Genomic DNA, 21939 nt, shown 5'->3' with positions numbered 1-21939 from the left:
GCACTCAGACACCCCCAAGGGAGCTCTGCAGCGTTTCCTCGCTCCCCAGCTGCATCCCAGTTTGCGCTTTTTGGACATGGCAGGGGAATGCCAAGGTCAGTACAGGATGACAGAGAATAGGACGTTGCAGCCAAGCAAGTAAATAAATTTTACAAAAGCTCCTGAAGTTTCGAGTCAGTTTTGTTCCTCTGAAACTTTTCTCAAAAATGTCCCAAAGAATGGGTTCTTTATCTTGCTTTGTTATCGTTCGAAGATAAATGAACTGCAGCACACTTCATACTGTAAACAGTAACGTTGACTGGCCTTACTCCAGTAGCAGCTGAACAAATATTTCTGACATGGACAACTCCTCCTCCCTCTTTCTCAGCTGGATAGACCACATATTTTTATAACTCCCTGTCGGTTCTTATGTGTAACATGGTCAGCCAAGGGGAGGGAGCTCCCAGAAGTGAAGGGATTCAAACTTTTTAGCATCCTTAGAACCCAATTGTGCCTTTCTAGGAGCAGCCCCAGGAAACACACTGTCCAAATCCTCCAAGCTGAGGTCTGCAGCCCTTACTGAAATCAGCAGGCCACCGCCAGCCTGAAGATCTCAAAGCAGCAGGCTGCAGGGGATACGTACATACCAGGAATATTACATGTGGGCATTCTGGAAAACACTCCTGGCCAGTCTGCCTAATGAAAACAGGGATATTCGTCCTGTCGTAACAAAAAAACTTGAGGGCAAATGTAGTATTCCTAACTATCATACTAAATAATTCAGAAGACTTTGTTTAGTTAAAGAAGATTCTTGGCTGAAATTATGTGAACATTAATCAAGAGGCGTCGGTTTCAGTCCTTCAGTGCAAGACAAAGTATCTGAAATGGTTTGAACTGTATTGCAAATGTTAACGTCAGGAGTTTTCTTCGCTTGAGGTGTCCTACTTAAAAAGGATCTTTAGGTGAAAAGGTGCTGAAGCTGCTTTGCTTGTACTTTCCAAGCATAAAGAAGATTTTCACATGAACTACTTTGTTCTTTCGAACACGTATTTCGGCTCTCCGTCTTCGGCCAGCACCCCTTCGCAAAGGTGCTGGATCACTGCTCCACGCAACCTGACCGCGGTGACTGCGGGCTCTGACAGCACCCAGCAAAAAAGCTTTCGCTCGTATAAAAGATGCCTGAAAGCTCTAATAATCCCGCAGAACAGCTCGTAAGAGTGAATTCAGAGATGGCTCGCAAACTGAAAGCAAAGACCAAGACATTAAACGAAGGGAAAAGATATATGGATTGATGGACCAGCTGCCCACTGGGCAGCTCTCTGGAGGCGGTTAGCTGGCAGGGCGGGGGGTGTTGTCCGTGTGAAGCACCCGGCTCTCCCAGCAGTGGTCCTAGAGGAAACACTGAACTGGAAGAACTGCAGAAACACATCACATGCAATCGGAGAAGAACAGAGCTGGGAAAACGGTACCTACCCTAGAAGACATTCAGGATTAGAAACTCCACAACTTCCAGGGTTTCAAGCATGCTGTAATCTGACTTTGTTGATGCTCGTCTTCTCAGGCAGGATTATACCTTAGTCCCATCCCCTTTTTACCAGTCAGGTATTGTTAGCACATCACCTCTCGTCTCTAAATGACCCTAATTCTTTCACCCTCGTCTCATTTCCTAGAGCTGTGATTACAACCGTTGCACTCTTCTGGTTTCTTTCCAGCCAGCACAGCTCTTCAAGGCAGACATGAAGGAAAAATGGGATGCAGCACTCCATTTTTCCCAGTTTGAAAGAGAACGATTCAGTTCATGAATCATACAGGCTACATACCGCTGTCTTCTAAGCCAATCTGTACAGCTTTAATCAGCAGTTTGCTGTTTTGGGGGGTGGTTTTGGTCGTAATGAGGTATGCTTAGATACCCACTGAAGTTCTAACAGCAGCATCTACTGTACATTCTCTTTCCCTTATCTGCCAAAGGAGAAGAGTCAGATTTTCTAAACATGAGTAACTTCCCGTGCATTTACAAAGGATTAAGAACTCTTGACTCGGCATGTGTGAAGACAGATTGCTCCATCACTCCATACCTAGAATAAGAGTGGAAAGCACACAGTTGCATGCTTCTCCTGTGACCAACTGCAATAAAGTTTAACTAGAAAGAAGTACTGACCTGCGCAAGGACAAGCTGAAGTATTTGAAAAAGCATTATTGAACAGCGTGCACTTTGTCCATGCACTTTGCAAGCCTTTAAGCAAACATCCTTGCTCAGTTGTTTCTGCCCTTCGGAGTTGCAAAATATAGTCTGTCTTGTTTAAAGCAGAAGCTAGAGGCATAGCCTTCCTCCAGGAATAAAATACTTCCAGTCCTACAGCGATTATTACACCCTGCAGGTAACGGCACCCCCAAGGAGGAAAACCAATGTGCAAGTATACAAGGTGAGATAGTAAGGACTAGTAATACATACTGCTAGCTTCTCCAGTACCGAGTACTTGAGAAAGATCCGAACGCAGGGTACGGCACAACTGGAAACACGTCAGTCCTGAGGCAGGTGAACAGCATCAGCACCCCCACAGCGCCAGGCTCAGAAAAGCTGGATCTCTTGTGCTCTGCTCTAGTAGAAACAAACTTCACTCGGAATTACTCCGGGTTCACTTGTAAACCATTACCACTTCAAAGTCACAAAGAACCTATGACTTGGCATCCACTCAGTAGTAGCTGCTAGTTTCTAATACCAAAAAGCAGTGGAAATGATTATTTTTAACGAGCCTGGAATTGCCTGATCATAGCAATTACAGAATATTTGGTTTCTTTCTGAAGCTCTACCTTCAAATTGTGATCCTTTATAGATTAAGAGCTTAAATACGTGCTTTGCAAAAGCAGTCACGTAGGAGGCTGTGAAAGGAGCCTCTGTCCAGTGGGAAAGGCGTGTGTAACACCAGGACATGAAAACCTGTGATCTTCCCCAGCCAGCACCGAGGGCACGCTCACCAGCTAACGGAGGGAACGAGCTAGCTCTGCCAACCTGGGGTACGTATACCACACGCTTTGTAGAAGCAAAGACAGCAGTAACTGTAGTATTTTAAAACAACTAGATATTAACCTTTCGGGGAATTTGTAAGAGACAGCTTTCTCATTAAGGAAAAAAAAAAAGTTTAAATTGAAGGGACTGAGTTCACACTACCTTTTTTCCTCTAAAAAGATTCGATTTTCAATCCCTGCATCCTCAGTGCTCAGAAAAAAAAAAAAACCCAACAAAAAAACAAACCACAAAACTTTTGAAAATAAAAGCAATTAAGTATTCCAGAGCAAAACAATAAAATATGTAACATGCAATACACATTGCCTTCCACAGGCAGAGCTGGTATCTCAACTACCTAGTAAGCAAAGCAGTGCAACAAGCAAGTAAACAGAGTGGTGTCTTCAATCATTCTGCGTTTGTTTGCTGAGCACAGAGTTCCACAGGGTCTTACAAAACTCAGAACTTCCCAAAACATGAACACCTGAGCAAAGGAAAACCCTGAAGCCATGAAAAGGTAAGCTGAGAAGGGCTGCCTTCAGCCAGAAAAAGGGGGTTTATCCACCAAGTTTGCTGCACAACACGACTCACAATTCTTTTTTCTCTGTACCTACAGGAGTGGATCAGCATGACTACATTTTCAAGTCGGAACTAACACTTTTCTCAGTTTGTACGTGGCAGCAAAGGAAGTTAACGTTCCTAAAAATGTAAAACCGGTAACCTGACTTCGACATTTTTGCAGCTCCCATTACAGGGGCACGTCACTTACCCTAATGCTACCAAGTCTGGTACATGCAATGAAGGCTGTAGTTTTAACGCCTTGCATTCTAATTCCCACATGGGAATAACCAAGTATTACTAGCAATAATTCTAATTCCCATAGGGTATTAACATGGTAATAACTGAGGACAACCCACACAGGTATTTTTCTAGGAAAACCTCTAGTTCAAAGAGGAATCAGTTCAGGGAAACCCCAGTGACTGAGCACAGCATCCTTCCAAAGATGGATTCCTCACCTAAGTGTATCCTAATGCACTGAACAAGAACCAGGTACTTTTCAAGACTAAAACTGGAATATTAAAAGCATCATGTTTATTTGTGACCACTCTTCTGCCCAGTGTTCTCCCCTACGGGTGGCTGCTGCAGAAAGCCATCAGCTCAGATTCAGTACACTAAAAAGATGACTGAGAAGGCAGAATCCTTTTCCTTCTGTCGCTCAGCAAGCCAATACACCAGACCGCTGTATCACCAACACCGGTCCTGGGCTCAGGTTGTAAGACCACAGCTTCAGCTATTGCATCTTAGGTTACCGCTGCAGATACTAAATAAAAATCAGTTCACTAAAGCCAGAGCTCAGTCACAGAAAGGCTTTTACTACACTTGTCACCTGCTCCCTCCTCAATGCTATTTGTTTGTGCTTCACAGCCGTTTCCATCCCATCACTGTGGAAAACCTTCATCTGCAGGATCTGTGCTAAACACAGCACACCAAGATGCCCACAAACAGAGTAACACAGGACAAATAATATTTTATGCAAATTTATTCATTAGCTTTAACAACAGCAATACATGAATCAATACTATGTCCAGCATAAGGTTTTATAATAAAATATGCTATTCTGGTAAGATTGATTTCTAGTGCGTACATTTTAAGGCAGTTTTCATCCAAATTGGATACATTTTAGAAAAAAAATAAATAAATACAAGGCCAAAAATGCTTACTTAATGAAAGTCCTGCTAAGTAAGACTTCAGGCTCCACATTGCTTCAAAGCACTAATCAGTACAGGTGTCTGCATACATCTTAAAGACTTATACACAAATGGGTTGTGCTCAAGCAGCGTACTTTTTTTTTGACATCCAACTCAGACCAATACATAACAAGATTTCCAATTTATACATCTTTATTCTTCTTAAAGCTAGTATCCACCTTTCTTCTCTTTTAGGATTGTCTTGCCTTCCAGTCATGTATCCAAAAACAAATCCTAGCAATATTATGTGTACAAAATACCAAGGTCCAGTCCCTCCATTGCTTTTTTTTTGGCTCGAGATTCAGACTGCACTATCTAGTGGATCCATTCATGCAACAAATTTCTATGCAACTCAAGACTACATTACTCTTGGAATAAAAAAAACCCCAAAATTTTAGGAACACATGGGAACATGGTATGTTCCCAGTTCTGTTATGTTTTTAGAGCACTCTAGAGGAATACATCCTCTCTGGGATGTGTGGTGCTTAGTGCTGCAGCATTAAGCTTTAGGCACACTGGGTTCTGTAGGCTACAGACAGCCCACAAGAAGCTGCATTTCCAGCTTGGCTTCCCTGATGGCCAGTGAATCCAATATATACAGTGGCATTCCGATGTTCAAAGTGCATATAGAGGCATTCACTGACGTTCAGGCTACCTTTACGTTCGGCAGTATTAAAATCTGGTCCCAATTTAGATTAGATACACATAAGAAAACATATTTGGCAAATCAGAGGTATTTCATTTACTAGTGTACTTATAGTGTATAAGCTATCCTCCTTTGGGCATATTTATTCTACAAATGTAGATATGCTTGTTTTGTCTTCTGACTCAAATTCTGCTGATGGCAAAATTCCCTTTTCCTTAAGAAGCTACACTCAGTCCTGAGTCACAAATTTCAAAGCTATTCTAATTTACATATTTTACTTGATTATATCAAAACCCAAAAGCTTGGTCAAAGTATAAACACTTATAAACCTAGTGAAAACATCCCTGAGAAACTTTCAGTAACATAGCAGTAATGACTACATTTGGTCCATTAAGAGGAGGAAGATTGTTACATCCAGTTGTTGAATACTGAGAGCTACAAGTGCATTGGCTGTACATTGGCTTCCTACTCCTTCACTTCCCCTCCCCTTACAAAATATTGTAATTTGAGACAAAAGCCTCTAGAGGTTTTTGTTTAAATTCTATTTAGTTTGATATATAATGTAATTCATTGCAAATTTTATGATGAATGGCCTAGGTTCAGCCCTGGTGTAACACCTTCAGTGTCAACAGAGTTCACACACTTACATTCCAGGGTTGAAGGCTGGCAACACAGATGACTGTGTGAAGGACAGTACCTAAAATACAAAAAGCCTTAAAAGTCAGAGGACACTTTTTGCAAGTTGTCATATGTTTTTGCATACCACTTATTTTGCAAACAAACATTGTACAAAGATTGAAGTTCAGAAGTCATACTGTCATGCCAGAGGAAAACTCAGAACACCACCAGGTTCAACTCCACTGCGAAAGCAAAGTGCGTAGAGTAGTTCCTACAAAAGTGCACGTATGGTTAATGACTATTAAAGTACTGTGTTAGTACACGTGCAGGGTCAAAAAAACACCACACAAGAACTTCTTGAAAATCAGAGGGACATAACATTCTTCATCAGTCTGAAGTTGCTTTAGAGGGCCACGCAGTCCAACATCCCATTGTCTTAGCAGTATCAAACTAAGTCAAAATTCACACACATGTAAGACAGCTAAATGCAAGAAATCCACTTTCCGGCTTCTTTTGTCTGGAATACTAATAATTTTCAATATGTCAGGTTTTAATAGGGTTTCTGAAAACAAAAGGTGTTCAAAAGAAACTACAGCTGCTTGTACTCTGAGGCAAAAACTAAGTTAGCCCTAGACTTTATCTTTCTGTACCAGTACTCCTGACCTTAGCACTTTCTGCTACATCAAATCCGAGCAGACCTGTCACTTGCAATTAAAAAAAGCCATGCTTTATAATGTTACATTAATAGCAACTGTTAAAATGAGGCTATGTGTTATGTTATCAAGTGCAACAAAAGTGTAATACAATATCCTGTACCTAGCACTTGTCTAATTTGTAAGGCAACACACAAAACTACAGAAGTGTTTCTCTAAAGTTAAACCAAAACAGATAGAATACTAAACAGGTGTTTGGGGAAAATATTGGCATTTGGAGTCCACTTCAGGAATCCAAGCAGGATGTTTATACCAATTTGCGAAGATAGGGGAGCAGAACTATTCATGGTATGGGGGGGGAAAAAAAAAAAAAAAGAAAAAAACCCAGAAAACTAAATACTGTATATCAAGTTACTCTGAAGCAACTAAATAAAAGATTCCTCTCATTTTTCTCTATGAAAACAAGAATTGTTCAGAATTCATGAAGAAATTGAGTACGTATACCCACTAAACAGTATCGCTGTGGGGGTCAGCAACACAAATTCACCTTTTTTTGCGATCAAATAAGTACTAGATGTATGACTTGCGGGATCCTTTGAAACACCAGCTGTCAAGATCCAACTACACTGGATTTTCTAAAAGTGTAAAAATGAAACTGAGATGAATTTTAGCTCTCTTGGGACAGCATCCTCAAACAGCTAACTTCTGCATTCAACTCTAGAGAAACACCTTAGGCAGGGTCACAGAAGGCAGCATGTGTTTAGCCATGATATTCCTGTAGCAGGTTAGTAAGAAGTGGATCCTTTCAGACAGTAGATGTATTACCAGGTGGTGAACCGTCAGAGACTGCTTTGGGATCAGGAGTGCAACAAACAAAAAGTTGTTTTCCCAAGCTTTTTTGGGCAAATCTGAAGTACATGATGTGGCCCATTGCAACAAAAGACACAGAAATAAGCACCAGTAAGCCAAAAGCTTCAGGGTTCGGGGCCAAGATGACCATGATGAAGTGCAGCAAATCAAGAAGATAATTCATGGAGTTTTGGACACCATTTATGATACCTCTTTCAGATTCTACCACATTTTCTTGGAGCAACTGTGTGACAGTCAAATCAAAGGACCAAAGGCCTATGGAGAGAAAAAAACAGTTATCCATACGACTGGGCTTCTCATGGTAAGTTCATTACTGCACAATTAAATTTATACTGCCACACACTCACTTCTGGCAGAAGTGCTGAGGACAAGCTAGCCTCTTGGCAGACTGCAATGGATTTCACCACGACAGTCAAGAGCAATTTACTTCCCCTTTACTAGTATTTCCTGAAATAATACATACAGCTTGACACATTACCTTGCCTGTCACATACTTCTTCAACACGTCTATCAAGTTAACGCTTCACTCGTCTGTTCCTTATTTAAACAGCTGTAACAGCTCCTTACAGTGTGATCATGCTAGCTACAAGCGCTAAGTTTTGCCTAAGAGGCTTGCAAAAAAGTCAAACACATTTTCAGCTATGCAGAACACCTAACTTACAGTCTCAGTTGGCACAAGCTTCTGTACTAGTTTAGTCTATTAAAGATTGAGTTTTAGAAGTTTATCTTGCAGACAAACCTAATACATGTGAATGAAGTATTTTATTCCTCCAAAACCCAGAAAAACCTGCAGAAATTAAGAGTACAAAAATTCTACAGATGAGAACTACTGTTCATTACATTTACACATTTGACTGCCTCTTCCGCTGACAGACAGTAATACTAACGCTAACCAGCAACTCCTCAAAATTTAATCTGTCATCCAAATCTAAGTTTCTGTTCTAAATCTCCTTGCTGGTCACAAGTTTAAAGGTCAGACAGTTTTAGTGAATGGATTCGTTTAGTGAACTGCTAAGTTTGAAGGTTTTCATAGCAGATGTGTTGAGTTCTGTTTCCTATTAACAAATGGTTTTATTTGGTTGTGAAGGAAGATCATTTAGAGATGAGCATTCCAAAAAACGTTACATTCATTTCCAGATGTGGTAACTTTTCCCCTATTAGGGATATACAATACACAAGAAATTAGTACTGCAGTCTGTGCAGTAGTGGCACTATTGCAAGATTGTTCTATTTTTATGTGGAATACAATGAATTAGCCTTAGAAATGTGACACAACCACCATAGCCTACAATTCTGAACTCAAACTTGTATTTAGTGGACAGGCAGCCAGTACATCAGATTTTAAACAGAGATGTAATACTTACCAACTCTAGCAGCAATGACTCCTGCAAACAGGAGACTAACAGAGATTAAAGGCACAGGCTCAGGACTCATCTCTGGGTCGCTGTTAGCAGGAGTAGTAGACCCGTTTAACAAGTTGGGCATTCCAGTTGCAAAAACCATTCCAGGTTTGTCTTCTGGAGATGCTATAGTAGGTAATCGTTCACTTTCAAACAGCCTGGCACTGATGTCAGCGAACGGGGAAACAGTCAAATCCATAGGACTTCCAGGCATGAACACAGAGATGGCACATAAAACCAGACAAGCAAACTGAGCAACTCCAGAAATGAGGCCCGTGCGAACCAGGCCACATTTGCGACGAAGCCAAGTGAAAGCTACTGTTCCCATGATTCCAGTGACTGCCGAGGCACCCATCAGGAGGCTCAGCACAGAGCCACTCAAGCCCTGGGTGTATGCATAGCCGGTGGTGATACAATCAAAGCCCAGAACAGTCATGTACAGAAATGCAAGACCCATGCCGGCAAGGAACACCGGCTGGTTGTAGTACGCCACCCATCCATCACGGAACGTGATGAAAGGTTCGGCGATGCGGGCAGCGCAGCCGATCTCCTTCTCCTGTTGGCGCTCAAAGCCAGTTACATCTTTCTCAACAATTAACTGCACTCCTTCAGCTGGTTTCGTGTCACTCTCTGTAAACAGAAATGTAACCGTTAGGCAGACGCCTGCCCGGAAAGCCCGGAGTGCAAACTGCGAGACAATCGCTTGCAGTTAAGCTCGCTGCTACAGAAGTGCATCAGTTAAATTCTGCAGTCAACCATCCTCTGATCACCTGAATGTCTTGAAGTGTCCTTAAATCCCACCTGTCTAGTAAGGTCAGCTAAGGTTTATCCCTGTCAGACTCCTGCTTATTTAATTAAATTGTGCTCAGAGAAAACACAGCCTGCTTCTCTTCCTTAGACTTGTGAGCAAGTGCTCCATTTCCATAAAGAAATTGTTTGCTTAAGGAATGCCAATGTTGGTTTGCATTTTAACATTGCATGTTTAAATGCACTAACCACAGAACATCGGGAATACTTCCCCCACCATCAGTACCTCATATCATGGTAGAAGAACTAAGGCAGATATGCTTGCTGAAGGCTACCAAAGCCAAAAGCTTTCAAAACTTGACTTAAAAAAAGAAAACCATAAGACTCAGACGATGCTTTTCTACAATTCCCTTTCCCCTCCAATACAGGAGAAAGGCACTTCCACCGGTCAAACAAAAATCCAGAAAACCCACAGATTAGTAACATTGATAGAAACCACTAATGTTGATAGATGCTTGAATGCCTGAGCTGTGTTTTTACACTGCCGAGTCTGAAGAGCTCCACACACAGCAAGTGAAACAAAGTATTTCTGCAACTTTTAAAAAGGCAACTCATCTACTGAAACAGCAAACTTCAGGAGATGTTTCCTACATACTGACAGTTGTTAAATGCTTCATTCCTCAGGGGCATTCAAGAACCAGTTGCAAAGCTACAGAGCCTTCTATGCTCTTTATCTTGCTCCCCCATCCTAGGCTGCCATCAGCTTAGTCTTGACAGATTAGTGGACCAGCTATTACCACAGGGGATCCGCTAGCTGGGAAGAAATGCCTCTTCAATACTTTTAGTAGCAGCCTCCTATCTCACTATATATTGAGCAAAGAGCAGATTCCTAACTAGCTTTTAAAATCCAAATTCTTTATAACTTTTCTTTAAAAAAATAATCAACCACAGCAGGTTGTAGTTGGGAGCCTATAGCATGAGCTTTCAGGGGTATCCACTTACTGGTACCCTGAAAATGGGAAAACACTTGAGTTTAGTACCCTGCTTTCTTAGTCAAGCTGAACAACTGGGATTTAGAGCAGAGTAGCTCAAAGTAATTTATTTTTTTCTCCACCATTTCCCGCAGCATGTGGAACTCACTGAAGCATGCCAGACTAGAAATACTACCACCTATTCTACAGCCTCCTGAAAGCCTGTTAGTACTACGTGTAAGCAGAGCTGAATTAGCAGGAAAGAGTCCTATGCAGGCTGTTTTGCTCGTAGATCACACAAAGGGCTTCGTCCAGCTTATTAACTATGGTACAGATGGACAGGAGCGTTCCTCATCATCAGCCCCAAGTAACAGGGCAGTCACTCTAAAGGACTAATTAAAAGAAGATAATTCATTCTTTGGCTGCATTTTACAGGTTTCCTCAAATAGCTGCACAAAGGGTTGTTACTTAGGTTAGAGCCCCTGGTATCTGTATCCAACACCTGACATGTCCATGCTACGAGCAGGCAGCTATACAGCCTCACAGCAGCGTCTGTGAAAGGCAAGTCCACACTTCAGTTCGACTGATACAGTGAATAACTGTTGAAATTCACAGAATACTTCTGTGTTTTCAATACCTTTCTTCACATTCAGCTGTTTCAGTTCCGATTCTTCAACTTTTGCACATTTGAGAGCCAGGGTAGGGGTTTTCTGATAAACCTTCCAGAGCAGCAGATATTCCACACACATTGACATCAGGTTCCAGCCAGAAATGAATCCGCAGCCAATCATCGGGGAGCCAAACGTCATTATCTGACCAACTGCCATTGGGGCCAGGATGTTGGTCAACTGGTCAATTCTTCTTATTGTGGCATTCATATCTGTCAAATTATTGGAAGATACAAAGTAATTGCTGAAAACTTACAGTAAAACATTCACTAACACACCTGACGACTGCACACGTATATATACATCCAGCTACAAAGTCCTGCCCCAGCTATAACTGGTTCCAGCAGGAGTTACAGCTGCTAACCAGGGGCACCTTTAGAGCATTGCAACATTTAAGTTGTGATCAACCAAGGTGTTTGTAAGCCAAAACCCCGCTCCCAACAGTTTTGCCTGCAGGAGGTCTTCCAGGTTTAGCTTGCTCCTGCAAGTAACTGTTAGTCATGAGATCAGACTACCCTGACATCCTAGTGATATTACGGACCCCTAAACCTGCCTCTAACATTCAAACCCAGCATGCCTAACTCCAGACATAAAAAGGAATTCCACACAGTAGAATTCTTTCCTGTAAATATAATTTTAGCAACTACTACCTCCCAGTACCAGACCATGTATCCCCTAATCTCCTCCACTGACTTCTTATAACTGGTGACCACAGCACCCACCATGATAGCAACAGACCTTTGAAATTGCCTACAGCTGCCATCGACCAATGTGACTCAATAAGGAAATTTAGTAGTCTCAGAACTTACTGAGCAAAGTCCTCACTCCTTTCTGGTCCACACTTTGATGTCTCCGGTCAAAACAAGGAGCCCATTCTTAGCACAAACACATCTTCCATTTGCTGGTAGGTGACATCTCAGCCTCCCCAACCTTATCCACTTTAGCATCACTACGCCCTCCGGGCTCCTGTAAGCTTCCCATTAATGGTACCATTGTTCCACTTCTAAAAGTCACTTCGACACTCAGTAGTTTTACACATCAGGGCTTTATGCTACTTAGAAGTGCATCTCAAACCCTTCTAGAGTCCTATTATGAAATCAGAGCCTTTGAAGGGCAAGTGAAACCGTATACTAGCATGAAGCTGCTTTTCTGAATCTGTAGAAAATTACTCTTTGCTGTTCAAAGAAATGTTTAGGTTATTCTATTTAGAATTCAAAAGTCGATTCGATCTTAACTATTTGACTGATGGTTAACTAAGATAAGTTAGATACTTGCACAATATTTGGCTTTAGAAATTCCAAGAACTAAGCTCTGGGTTTCGAGCTGAGGAAGGCAAATACTCCCACTCAGAAAAGGTACAAACTAAGAGTGAATAGAAAAACTAATCAAGGACAACAAAGAAGGGGAAGCCAAGGCATTTCCTCATTTCCCTAACTTGCTTAACTAAGGCTCCCCTGAGGAACAGCACAGAGCTGGACAACAGTATCTGCTGCAGAGTCAATGCAGGTGTTCAATTTTATGTTAAGCAATTTCCACAATCTCCCAGTTACAATTACTATCACACACACAACAACTCTGTTCAGCCAGGAGGAGATCCTTTAGATAGATCCATTGAACTAAGGCACTTGCTCAGTGGGGCTTTTTGTTTTTAAATTAAGCTGCATGAGAGTTTGGAGTAACCTCTTGCCTGATTTTTCAATCCAGCCTAGAAGTGGTCATACAATTCCAATGGAGATCGTGACACAGCAGAGAGGCAGGACTGCCTCCCATGCCGCACTTCTCCCCAGGCGTGGCCTGTGCCTTATCTCATGTGTAGGAAGCAGCACAGGGACTGGGGAGACAATTTGCTGAGTAAGATCTGACACAAGAAAGGTTAACGAGGACCATTAGAACTTTAAGACTTTTACAGATAGATGGCATTTTTCTACTAGTGATTCACACGCATAAAGAAAGTTAACCTGTACTGCTGCTCTGTACCTAAAAAGGTACTAAAACGTGCCGTAAAAGGCACTGCAAGGTCAAAATAAAAGACTATGGTGGAAAATCGGTACACTGGGAAATGAAAGCAAGACACTTAATATATCTAATAACTAGCCTCTCCTGGATGAAACAGGCAAGTAAGATTCCTTTACTGGAGATACAGAATAAATCTGCAATATAGGATTCAAATCCCTAAAAAGACTCAGATATGTAAACTGAACTTTATGGGCAAGTTAAGCAGCTTCATCCAAAATCAGAGTCCACAAGCTGAAATGCTGTCTAGGCCTGGAGGTATCTAAACTCCACAAGTGTCAGACTTAAAACTTTGGTCCCAGAGTTACTCCAGCGAGCTGAAGATGTCTTGGCTATGTTAAGCTGCTCTGTGCCTTGTTCACACTTCAGCATCAGTTCTTATATCTGGGAAGGCTTAAGTTCCCTTATAGGGTTGACTCAGAGCCCACAAAGCCTGGCCAAGTTCACTGCAAAAGAAAATACATGTTGCTTCCCACACCGTCTGTTCAGTCAGAGCCAGAGGTGAATCACACACCCCTTGGGGTGAATGGGCTTGCAGCCAGCAGTACCCTCCAGCAAGGAGGGTCAGATTCAATGCATCCTTGGGGAAGAGGATCCCAAACAATCTCTCCCATCTAAGCAGTGCCACGACTACCAGGCTGCAGCAGAATTAGAATGGGAACTCACTCTCTCTCCTAATAAAGCCACACCACTGTGCAAGAAAGGGGAAAGAAGGAAAAATATTTACTAGGCAAAGAGGAAGATTAAATCTATAGCCTAATAACAAAGGTATCTGATATTAAAGGAATACAGAGCTTTCAGTTCCAACTGAAGAAAAGTGCTCACAGCTCTGAGTTAGACATCTAATGCTAGAGAAGTGCCCTATTTCAAATATATCTGCATGCACATCATTTCCTACCAGCAATTTTCTCATCTGCCTATTTACAGTTCTGGACTTCATTCTCATGTACCTCTTTCTTGATTCCTATGTGAGGAGCCCAGTTATGCAACAGTTTTCCATTTCATTCCAGGGACCTAAAAATAAAGTATTGCGACACTTCGCTTTAAGTGCCTGGAAGTTAAATAGCTTTTCTATTAAACACTGGTTATTTGATTTAAGAGTGTGGTGTCTGTTTTTGTTCAGCAAGAGTAAAGTTTTCCCAACAAAGCTGCAGCAGGACTAAAAAGTGGACAAATCAAGTTTAGGGATGCCTAACTACACTGTCATCACAACAGTAATTTCTAATCTTCTAAGTGTAGTCTAGAGCAGTGGAGAGGAAAATAAAGGCTGCCCTTTTTTACCTGCTGTAAAATAGTATCTGGGACTCAAAGATGTGCTGACGTCTGGAAAACTCTAAAAAACAATCTTTGAAATTAAGACATTTAAAGGTATTAAAAAGGCAACATATTTCACCTGCCAGTTTGCTTCTGTCTTCCCCTGCAACCACAACAATCCAGTCCCTCTGAATTGTGATGGCTGTGGCAGTGCTGGCCAAATTGGCAATATTTGCTATTGTGATAACCAGGATATAGCACATCGTCTAGAGAAATGGGGGGAAAGAGTTACAATGTGAGAAAATTGATGGAGATCTCCACTCCTACCCTGTACAACCAGAAAAGACATTTTTACATTTGAATCCATACATTTTAGTGTTGTTCTTCAGAAAAAACACGACCAAGTCTACTTTACAATTCCTGACAGAAAATGTACACCTTTGTTTATCCAACTAGCTCAAAGTTTATTTGCCAGTTTTAGCTCCCAGAAATGTCTAAACAGACTAGAGAGAAATCAAAATTCACCTGTCTCCCACGCTCCCCATAAGTTTCTTTGCAAATTAATTCCTTATCAACATGTTCAAGCACTCACCAGAAGCCATCCATGGTATAAGGTCAAAAGCTCAGTCTTAAACAAGAAGATAACCATCAGGATGATACCACACAGGATGACAGACGCATTCTGTACAATCAAGGATGTCTGGGCCACTGTTTCAAATCAAAACAGACAGCAACAGCTATGAACATAAGAATGAGCTAACTATAAGCTTAAGGCAGTTAATATTAAGGAACATGCACAAAAAATCTTTAAATGCTTTTATTTCTTATTCTCCCCCTCAAAACTAAGTGGTAAAACTATACTTCACACTAGATTTTGAATCTTCCCTTGTCTTAGAGAAACAGTATTAATGTCTGATGTAACTTTGTGGCTGTTAACAACTCACAGCTTTTAACAGTTTACAGCCCAAGTAGGTCTTAGTCAAAAAAAAAAAACAACAAGCCATCAAACTGTACCTGTTCAAATGCTGAAACTATTTTTAAAGGGGCAAAACCAGGGCTTAGCCTGGGTCTCTAAAATTCATCTTCAGCATACCATGGAAGTGATGCTGTTTTGTATACTGAAGAATGTAATATCACATTATTTATAAAACAGAGCAGAGCATACATATTTAAAGTAAGTGTAAACATGCACTGCATTTACATTACACCTAAGTGGAAGATGTTTGTATCCAGATGGAAGACAACAAATAACGCGAGTATATGTTAGTATTAGGCTATAAAGAGCTGGGCCTGTAGTTCTTGAGGAGATGTGCTTTTTACCTGTTGCATGTCCACACACTAATATGTACTATACAGGTTTAGCCTGAGTAGCAGATACATTGCTATGTAAAACTGTTTTCTTCCAGTCTGTGACACTATCTTTGTATAATCATTACCACCCTCAAACATCACTCTTCTTCAAAAAAAAAAAAACCACAAAAAACTTAGCAAGCCCCATTCTCATATCTGACTTGAGGAGTTAAGTACCAGCTTTATCCTTTCACATTAATTTGATCCATCCTTCAGTAAATAACCTGCTCTGTGCATCTAACCTTTGAGCCTGGAGTTCTTGTCCACCCAGTCTCCAATAATGGCTCCCAGGAGAAGAACTGATCCCGCCACAACCAGTCCGTAGACTGCCGTCAGGAGTAAGCTGTTTCCGTAAAGTTCAACCAGGAATACAGACACAGCAAAATGCCACATACGATCTCCCTTAAAGAGTAACAGAGAGTACATACGCCACATCACTATACGCACCTTGCGAGGACCCAAGCTGACTATTTCACTAATGTCCTGACAAAAGTTTGTGTTAAAATAAAGGTTTGTTACACATGCAGGGGCAAGGTGTGGGGTTGTTTTGGTTTCTTTTTTTTTTTTTTTTTTGGGGGGGGGGGGGAAGGGGCAGGGGAAAGATGTTGGGTTTACTTTATTTTGGGGGTTAGGTTGGGATTTTTGATGACTACATCCTGCCACCGTTGATTTTATCCTAGTTTCACTAAAATAATCTGTCCTAATCAAGTGCAACATCACAGTTTATAATACCGTGTCAAATATCCCAGATTTTTTCTATTATAATATTAACAAAGTCCATTACATAATGGACTTTGTTAATATTATTATAATAGATATTTTTGTTACCAGCCACAACCAACAAGGCTCAGAAAGCTTACACAGATTCTCCAGCACAAATCAAATATCAACAGATTCATTGATTACCAGTACTATTTAAGTAACTTTCCAAGTTGGCAGTTTGTTCTTAGATGATCAAAGCTTAAACGCTGCTTTAAAACACAAGAGCCGGTCAAGCCAAAACAAGTCAACACAATTCAGGATGGATATGGCTAAATCATGGAAGATGTTCTCCTAAATATTAACTGAAGTTTCCGAAGCCAATGGACTTAAGATCTTGTAACAACGTTAAACATCAGCACATCACTAAGAAGTAGAATATCAGGTCTTGTTTAACCCATTGCAAACTCATTGCTAGTTCAACCTATCTAGCCTATTGCTAGTTTAACCTAGTGCTTAGAATACACAGTTTTCATGTTCTGATATCACTTAACTACAGCTTAAAAAACCCCAAAATGCTAAACATGCTCAAGTGAAGTAGTTTTCATACTATTCAAAACATTAATTCTGCTACCAAACAGACCTGTGGCTTGCGAATGAAATCACTGAGGTTTTTGTGTGGTCACATGATAGGAGTCACATATGTTTTTGCACATACTGAGAGAAATGCACTACAAAAAAACACTTTATGTAATTAATAATGAAACAGATGAATAGAAATCCTTCACACTATTCTAGGCCACACAGTGTTTAGTAAGGGTCTCTAGTGTTAGCCTTTTATAAACCAAACATGAAACTGTTTTCTTCAGCAATTGCTTATTTAAGATAAGGCAGCAATGTGATACAGTGAATAGTACAAATTTCTAAGGGGACAGCATTAACATAAAAGCACTTTTTAAAAGCAAAGTCTGCCTGATCTAACAGATCATATAACATCCAAAGATACATAAAAAGCATACTATTTGGAGGTTCAAAATAATTGCAAAGTTTGATTGAAGTCTTCAGTGTAGTACAGATGCACAAAAGGAATTTGCCTTTTAATGTTACTGAAGCTCCTTGAAGGAGGTTACTTCAAATATCGTAATATTAAAACATTCATAATTGTTTCTTTAACCTTAAGTGGAAAGAAAGAATTACATCCCAATCACGTTCACCTGTTCAAGAAAAACCTCTGGATTTTGTACATTTTTTTTTGATTAAAAGCAATTAAAAAAATGCAAACATAAGCACATCAGCTTAGATGTGCCCTCTCATACATGTTAAACCATTTTTCACTCTCCAGAGAGATGTAAAGTCTTCTGTAAAATATGTTCCACTTTTAGTCCATGGTTAGTAGAAGTATATAGAAAGTATTCCAGCAATGAAAACACCGGGATGCCACTTCCCAAGTCTAGCACTCACACTTAATACAACCCGAGGCACCTCTTTACTAAATTTCACTTAAAATACATGCAGGTGGGTTAACAAGTTTTGATTAGCCTGCATACCCGTTTAAGCTAGAAAAAATAGGCCAAAAGAGTACTTTCACATTAAAATTTCATAACAGAAGTTTGGTTTGGGTTTCTTTTTTTCCCCTTTCAGCAGTGATGTTTCAGTTACTGAATTCTCACAAGATGAAAAAGGCATTTTTAAGAAATGTGAGCATGTGATAATCAATGCCAGCCACTAATGTCAGAGTGAAAAACCTGACCTCACTTGACACTCACAGGAAGATTCCCGACTCCAGCGAGATCACAATTTTGCTACACAATTCATTTAAGGAGCCTGTGAACTCCGTTCAACTATATCCAACGCATTTACCCAGACTATTTTGAACAGGCCAATCAACACAGATAATTTTTCAAGTAACTAAAGCTGTTCCAACCTGGAAGTAAGAGGTTTTTTTTCAAGAATTAAAAACCATGAAGAGCAAAGGTAAATTAGTATCAGGGAAGAATAATATTAGTGAACTACAGAGGTTTGAAGCAGGTATGTAATTGCAAGCTAAGTTCTACCTATTGAAACGTAAACAAGTACTGCCTTCAGAAACGGGCAAAGTCAACTATATATACACTTAATCCCACCTTAAATTGTCTCAAAACGTGGGTATTTCAACTCTTGACAGCTACAGCTGTTTAGCATCCCCATCCTTTTAAAGATGGTTCTGGCTCTTCTGCTGTGACAATTATCCGTACAATAATCTCGGGCCAAATGTATACAACCCCCTCTCAGAGCTGCAGGCAGCAGATCGAGCCGTAGCCCGGCTACTCCCTCCTGACAGGCCTGCTGGGGTCTGAGGGGCACAGGCAAGGCAGGGGACTGACCTCCCGGCACCAACAAGGGGAACGCCGTTTCATTCTGTACTTTCTTCACTGCCGAGTGACAGACAGTAACAAATTAAGCACAAAAAAAAGGCAACAGCGTAAGCTCGGAGCCTCCAGTTCAGCAGCGCAGCCCGGACTATTAAGATCACAGCACACATTCAAGGGCCTTACTCAACAGCAGCCTAAGACATAGTCCAGGCTTTGTTCAAATCCAAGCATTTGCAGAGATGTGACACGTTTAATCATTTACAGCTTTTTTCTGTATTTGGGAACGGCTTAGTAACACAGAAACCAAATTAGCTCTCTCAATCACAGCAAAACCACATTTCTGTCAGCTTTTGCATTGCAGATGTAGCCCTTTTAGAACAAAGATGATTTATTACTTCTGAGTCCTGAAGATTAAGGCGCTCGTTTATCATTCCTGTAAGCAAAAATGTTCAGACCACAGGAACACTAAAGCTCAGGAGATAGAAAAGGTGCAGTCCTGTGCCCAGTCCTGTCAAAATAAGCTGTATTTATGTTGCTTCAGCAGGTTTGGTTGGTTTTGAGTCAAGATTTGCAGCACAAAAGAAAACAGACTAGACCAAAGAGATAATCATTAATACCACTAAACGGCTAAAAAGACACCTTGCAGTCTTAATGTTTGTTATGGTGTGCAACACTGTTTTCAAACGCTGCTTTGTCACCTTGACTCATGTACCCCGAGAGCAGCCCCGCTACCAAGCTTTGCTGCTCTCCTCAGAGGAGTACGCAGGGCTGAGCCAACTCCCTGTTGGGCACTTTGTAGGCATTGACCTGACAGAAACTGTTGCAGGTTACAACCCTGGCCTCTAAAAAGCAGCAACCTGAACAGAACCATCACCACTCAGCTCCTTCAGTAATATTGATAATTGCTAAAATCGTGCACTTGTTTAAAGCAGCGTGACACCACTCCAAGGCTGCTCCCATTAACAGAAGCATCAGTGTGACCTTTCAGGTTAGCGCCAGCAAGGAGCTGCCAGGGTTCTGCATGCAGCGGTGTAACCGTATATCAGCCACTTGTTCAATGCTATACAAAGCACACGCTAAACTGGTCCAAACACAGGACTAAAGACAGAACAGGGAATAGTAGGGCCTTTCCACTTCTTTTTGAATCAAGCCACTGGATGGAAACTTAAGATTGCATTATAAGATTTTATCATAGGAATAGAACCAGATTGTCTATTTTTAGTGCATATTTTAAAGATTATTATTTTTTTTCAGTATGCTTCAAATGATTAAAAACTGGGTAGCATGTTACCTTAGCCAGAAGGAGAGCATTTGCTAAGGCAAACATTTTGCCAGAAAGACATTCCCTGCTGCTCTCAAGAGGTTTGCTAACAAGTGGCAGTTATGGGTCCGTGGCAAACGGAGAGTATTGCCCCTTAGTAAATATCCAAGTCCTTCGAACACATGTTGCAACAGACTGTCTCTCATTCTGTTACAGCCTATGCTTCGCTTCTGTCACTCAGAGCTTACTCTAGGAGTCTCACTGCTTCTGTGGTTACCTACAAGCACAAGAGGGTACAGAACCAGGCCCCGGGGAAACCCAGGGCAGCACTACTGAAAGCTGCGCCTCTTGCAACATACAAAGTAAAGATTATGGAGGCTTTTAACGGCCAGACGTTGTAACGAGCCCTCCGCCTTCGTGGCGGTGTGCTATTCCGTGGAGATTTTCTGCAGAGTATCGACCCCGTGCAGGTAAGTCGCGCTAGATTAATAAAGCCCTACTTCTGCCAGGCTCTTTACTTACCCAAGTGGACAGTGCATGCCCAAGATAAAGAAGGAACTTTGCAGACGTAAAGAAGGCAAGCACGGATCCTAAACGAGAAACAAGACACACGCTCAGGGAGTCTGGGGCGCACCCACCGTGCCCAGCAGCCCCGCCGGGGGGGCCGCCCCCGGGACGCGCGTTACGGGGCGGCGGCGCCCCCCGCCCGCCGGGGCCCCCCGCCCCCTCCGCGCCGCGCCGGTGAGCGGAGCCCAGCGGGAGCCCGGCCGCCCCCCCGCGCACTGACCGCCGCGCCGCCGCTCGCCCGCCGGCCCCGCTCGCCGCGCCATGCCGGCCCGCTGCGCCGCTGCCTCAGCCCGCTGCACGGAGGAGGCGGGGGACGCGCGGCTTCGCTCCGTGTTGCCTTCCCCGACTTAGCTAGCACTGTAGCTGAAGTCGGAAAGCCTTAGCCTTATGCGCCGCGGCCGGGCACCCTCCGCCGCGGCCGGGAACGGGGAGGGGGCCGAGCGCCCTGCGACGCCCGGCTGACTCCGGGGTCCGCTGCTGCCGGAGGCGCGGGGCTGCGGCTTGGGGGGGCCCCGCCGCGCACCGCCCTTTGTACGCGGCCGCCGGCCCCGCCCGCACGGCACGGCACGGCACGGCACGGCACGGCCCGGGGGCGGGCACGGCACGGCACGGCCCCGCCCCCACGGCAGCGCCCGCCCTGCGCTGGGCCCCCGGCGCCGCCCCGGAGCGGAGTGCCCCCGCCGGGCTCCTTTCCCGCGCCTGGAAAAAGGCTTGAAACTCCAGGGTATCCATCCTGAAGCTGGGGGAGCAAGGCCAGCACCAAGTATCACACGGCTGTGGCAGGAAGCCCCGCCGGTGACAGTGCTCCCAGTTCAGAGCTCTCAAAAAAAAAACCACAACCAAAACACAAACCCCACGGGGTACCGAAATTTAAGTTATTAACTGGAATAACCTCTTCTAAGGACGATGGTGCAGAGATCGCTCCTTTGATGCTGGCTCAGGCTGTCCGCTTCAAATCGAGTATGCCACATCCTACCGCCAATGTTTTGTCTGTACCCTACGTGACCCACCTCTGGCAATGACCACCAGCAGGAACTGTATTTTTATAGAACATAAAAAGCCAATCAAAATGTACAATTGGTTAGCTTTTTCAGGATGCTATGAAAATAATTAAGAAGCACCTGCCCTGCTTCAGAAAAC

At 42.5% G+C, this 21939-nt stretch overlaps 1 protein-coding gene across 1 annotated transcript; it reads right to left on the bottom strand.

The window, feature by feature from the left end:
• Nucleotides 1–4505: 4505 nt before the first annotated feature.
• Nucleotides 4506–21315, bottom strand: SLC40A1 (solute carrier family 40 member 1). Its single transcript, XM_055811604.1, has 8 exons — nucleotides 21020–21315; nucleotides 20755–20822; nucleotides 16164–16323; nucleotides 15164–15279; nucleotides 14711–14837; nucleotides 11274–11516; nucleotides 8883–9548; nucleotides 4506–7773 (listed from the first exon to the last, which is right to left on the bottom strand). Exons 1-8 carry the CDS (start codon nucleotides 21060–21062, stop codon nucleotides 7454–7456), a joined length of 1743 nt encoding a protein of 580 aa, XP_055667579.1. The 5' UTR covers nucleotides 21063–21315; the 3' UTR covers nucleotides 4506–7453.
• Between the last annotated feature and the right edge of the window lie 624 nt (nucleotides 21316–21939).

This window comes from Falco peregrinus, chromosome 8 (genome assembly GCF_023634155.1).
Source record: "Falco peregrinus isolate bFalPer1 chromosome 8, bFalPer1.pri, whole genome shotgun sequence".
Classification (NCBI taxonomy): domain Eukaryota; kingdom Metazoa; phylum Chordata; class Aves; order Falconiformes; family Falconidae; genus Falco; species Falco peregrinus.
Note: the sequence above shows the minus strand (reverse complement) of the source record. Positions and strands in the feature narration are given on the sequence as shown.

What these genes read in the sequence shown, in the direction of transcription:
- SLC40A1 (XM_055811604.1), bottom strand. Translation starts at nt 21,062, where the DNA reads ATGGCGCGGCGAGCGGGGCCGGCGGGCGAGCGGCGGCGCGGCG. An exon ending in AGACAGAAGCAAACTGGCAG is followed by an intron (nt 11,517 to 14,710) that starts GTGAAATATGTT and finishes ATAATTTGACAG; the next exon opens with ATATGAATGCCACAATAAGA. An exon ending in AGTCATTGCTGCTAGAGTTG is followed by an intron (nt 7,774 to 8,882) that starts GTAAGTATTACA and finishes TTCTCTCCATAG; the next exon opens with GCCTTTGGTCCTTTGATTTG.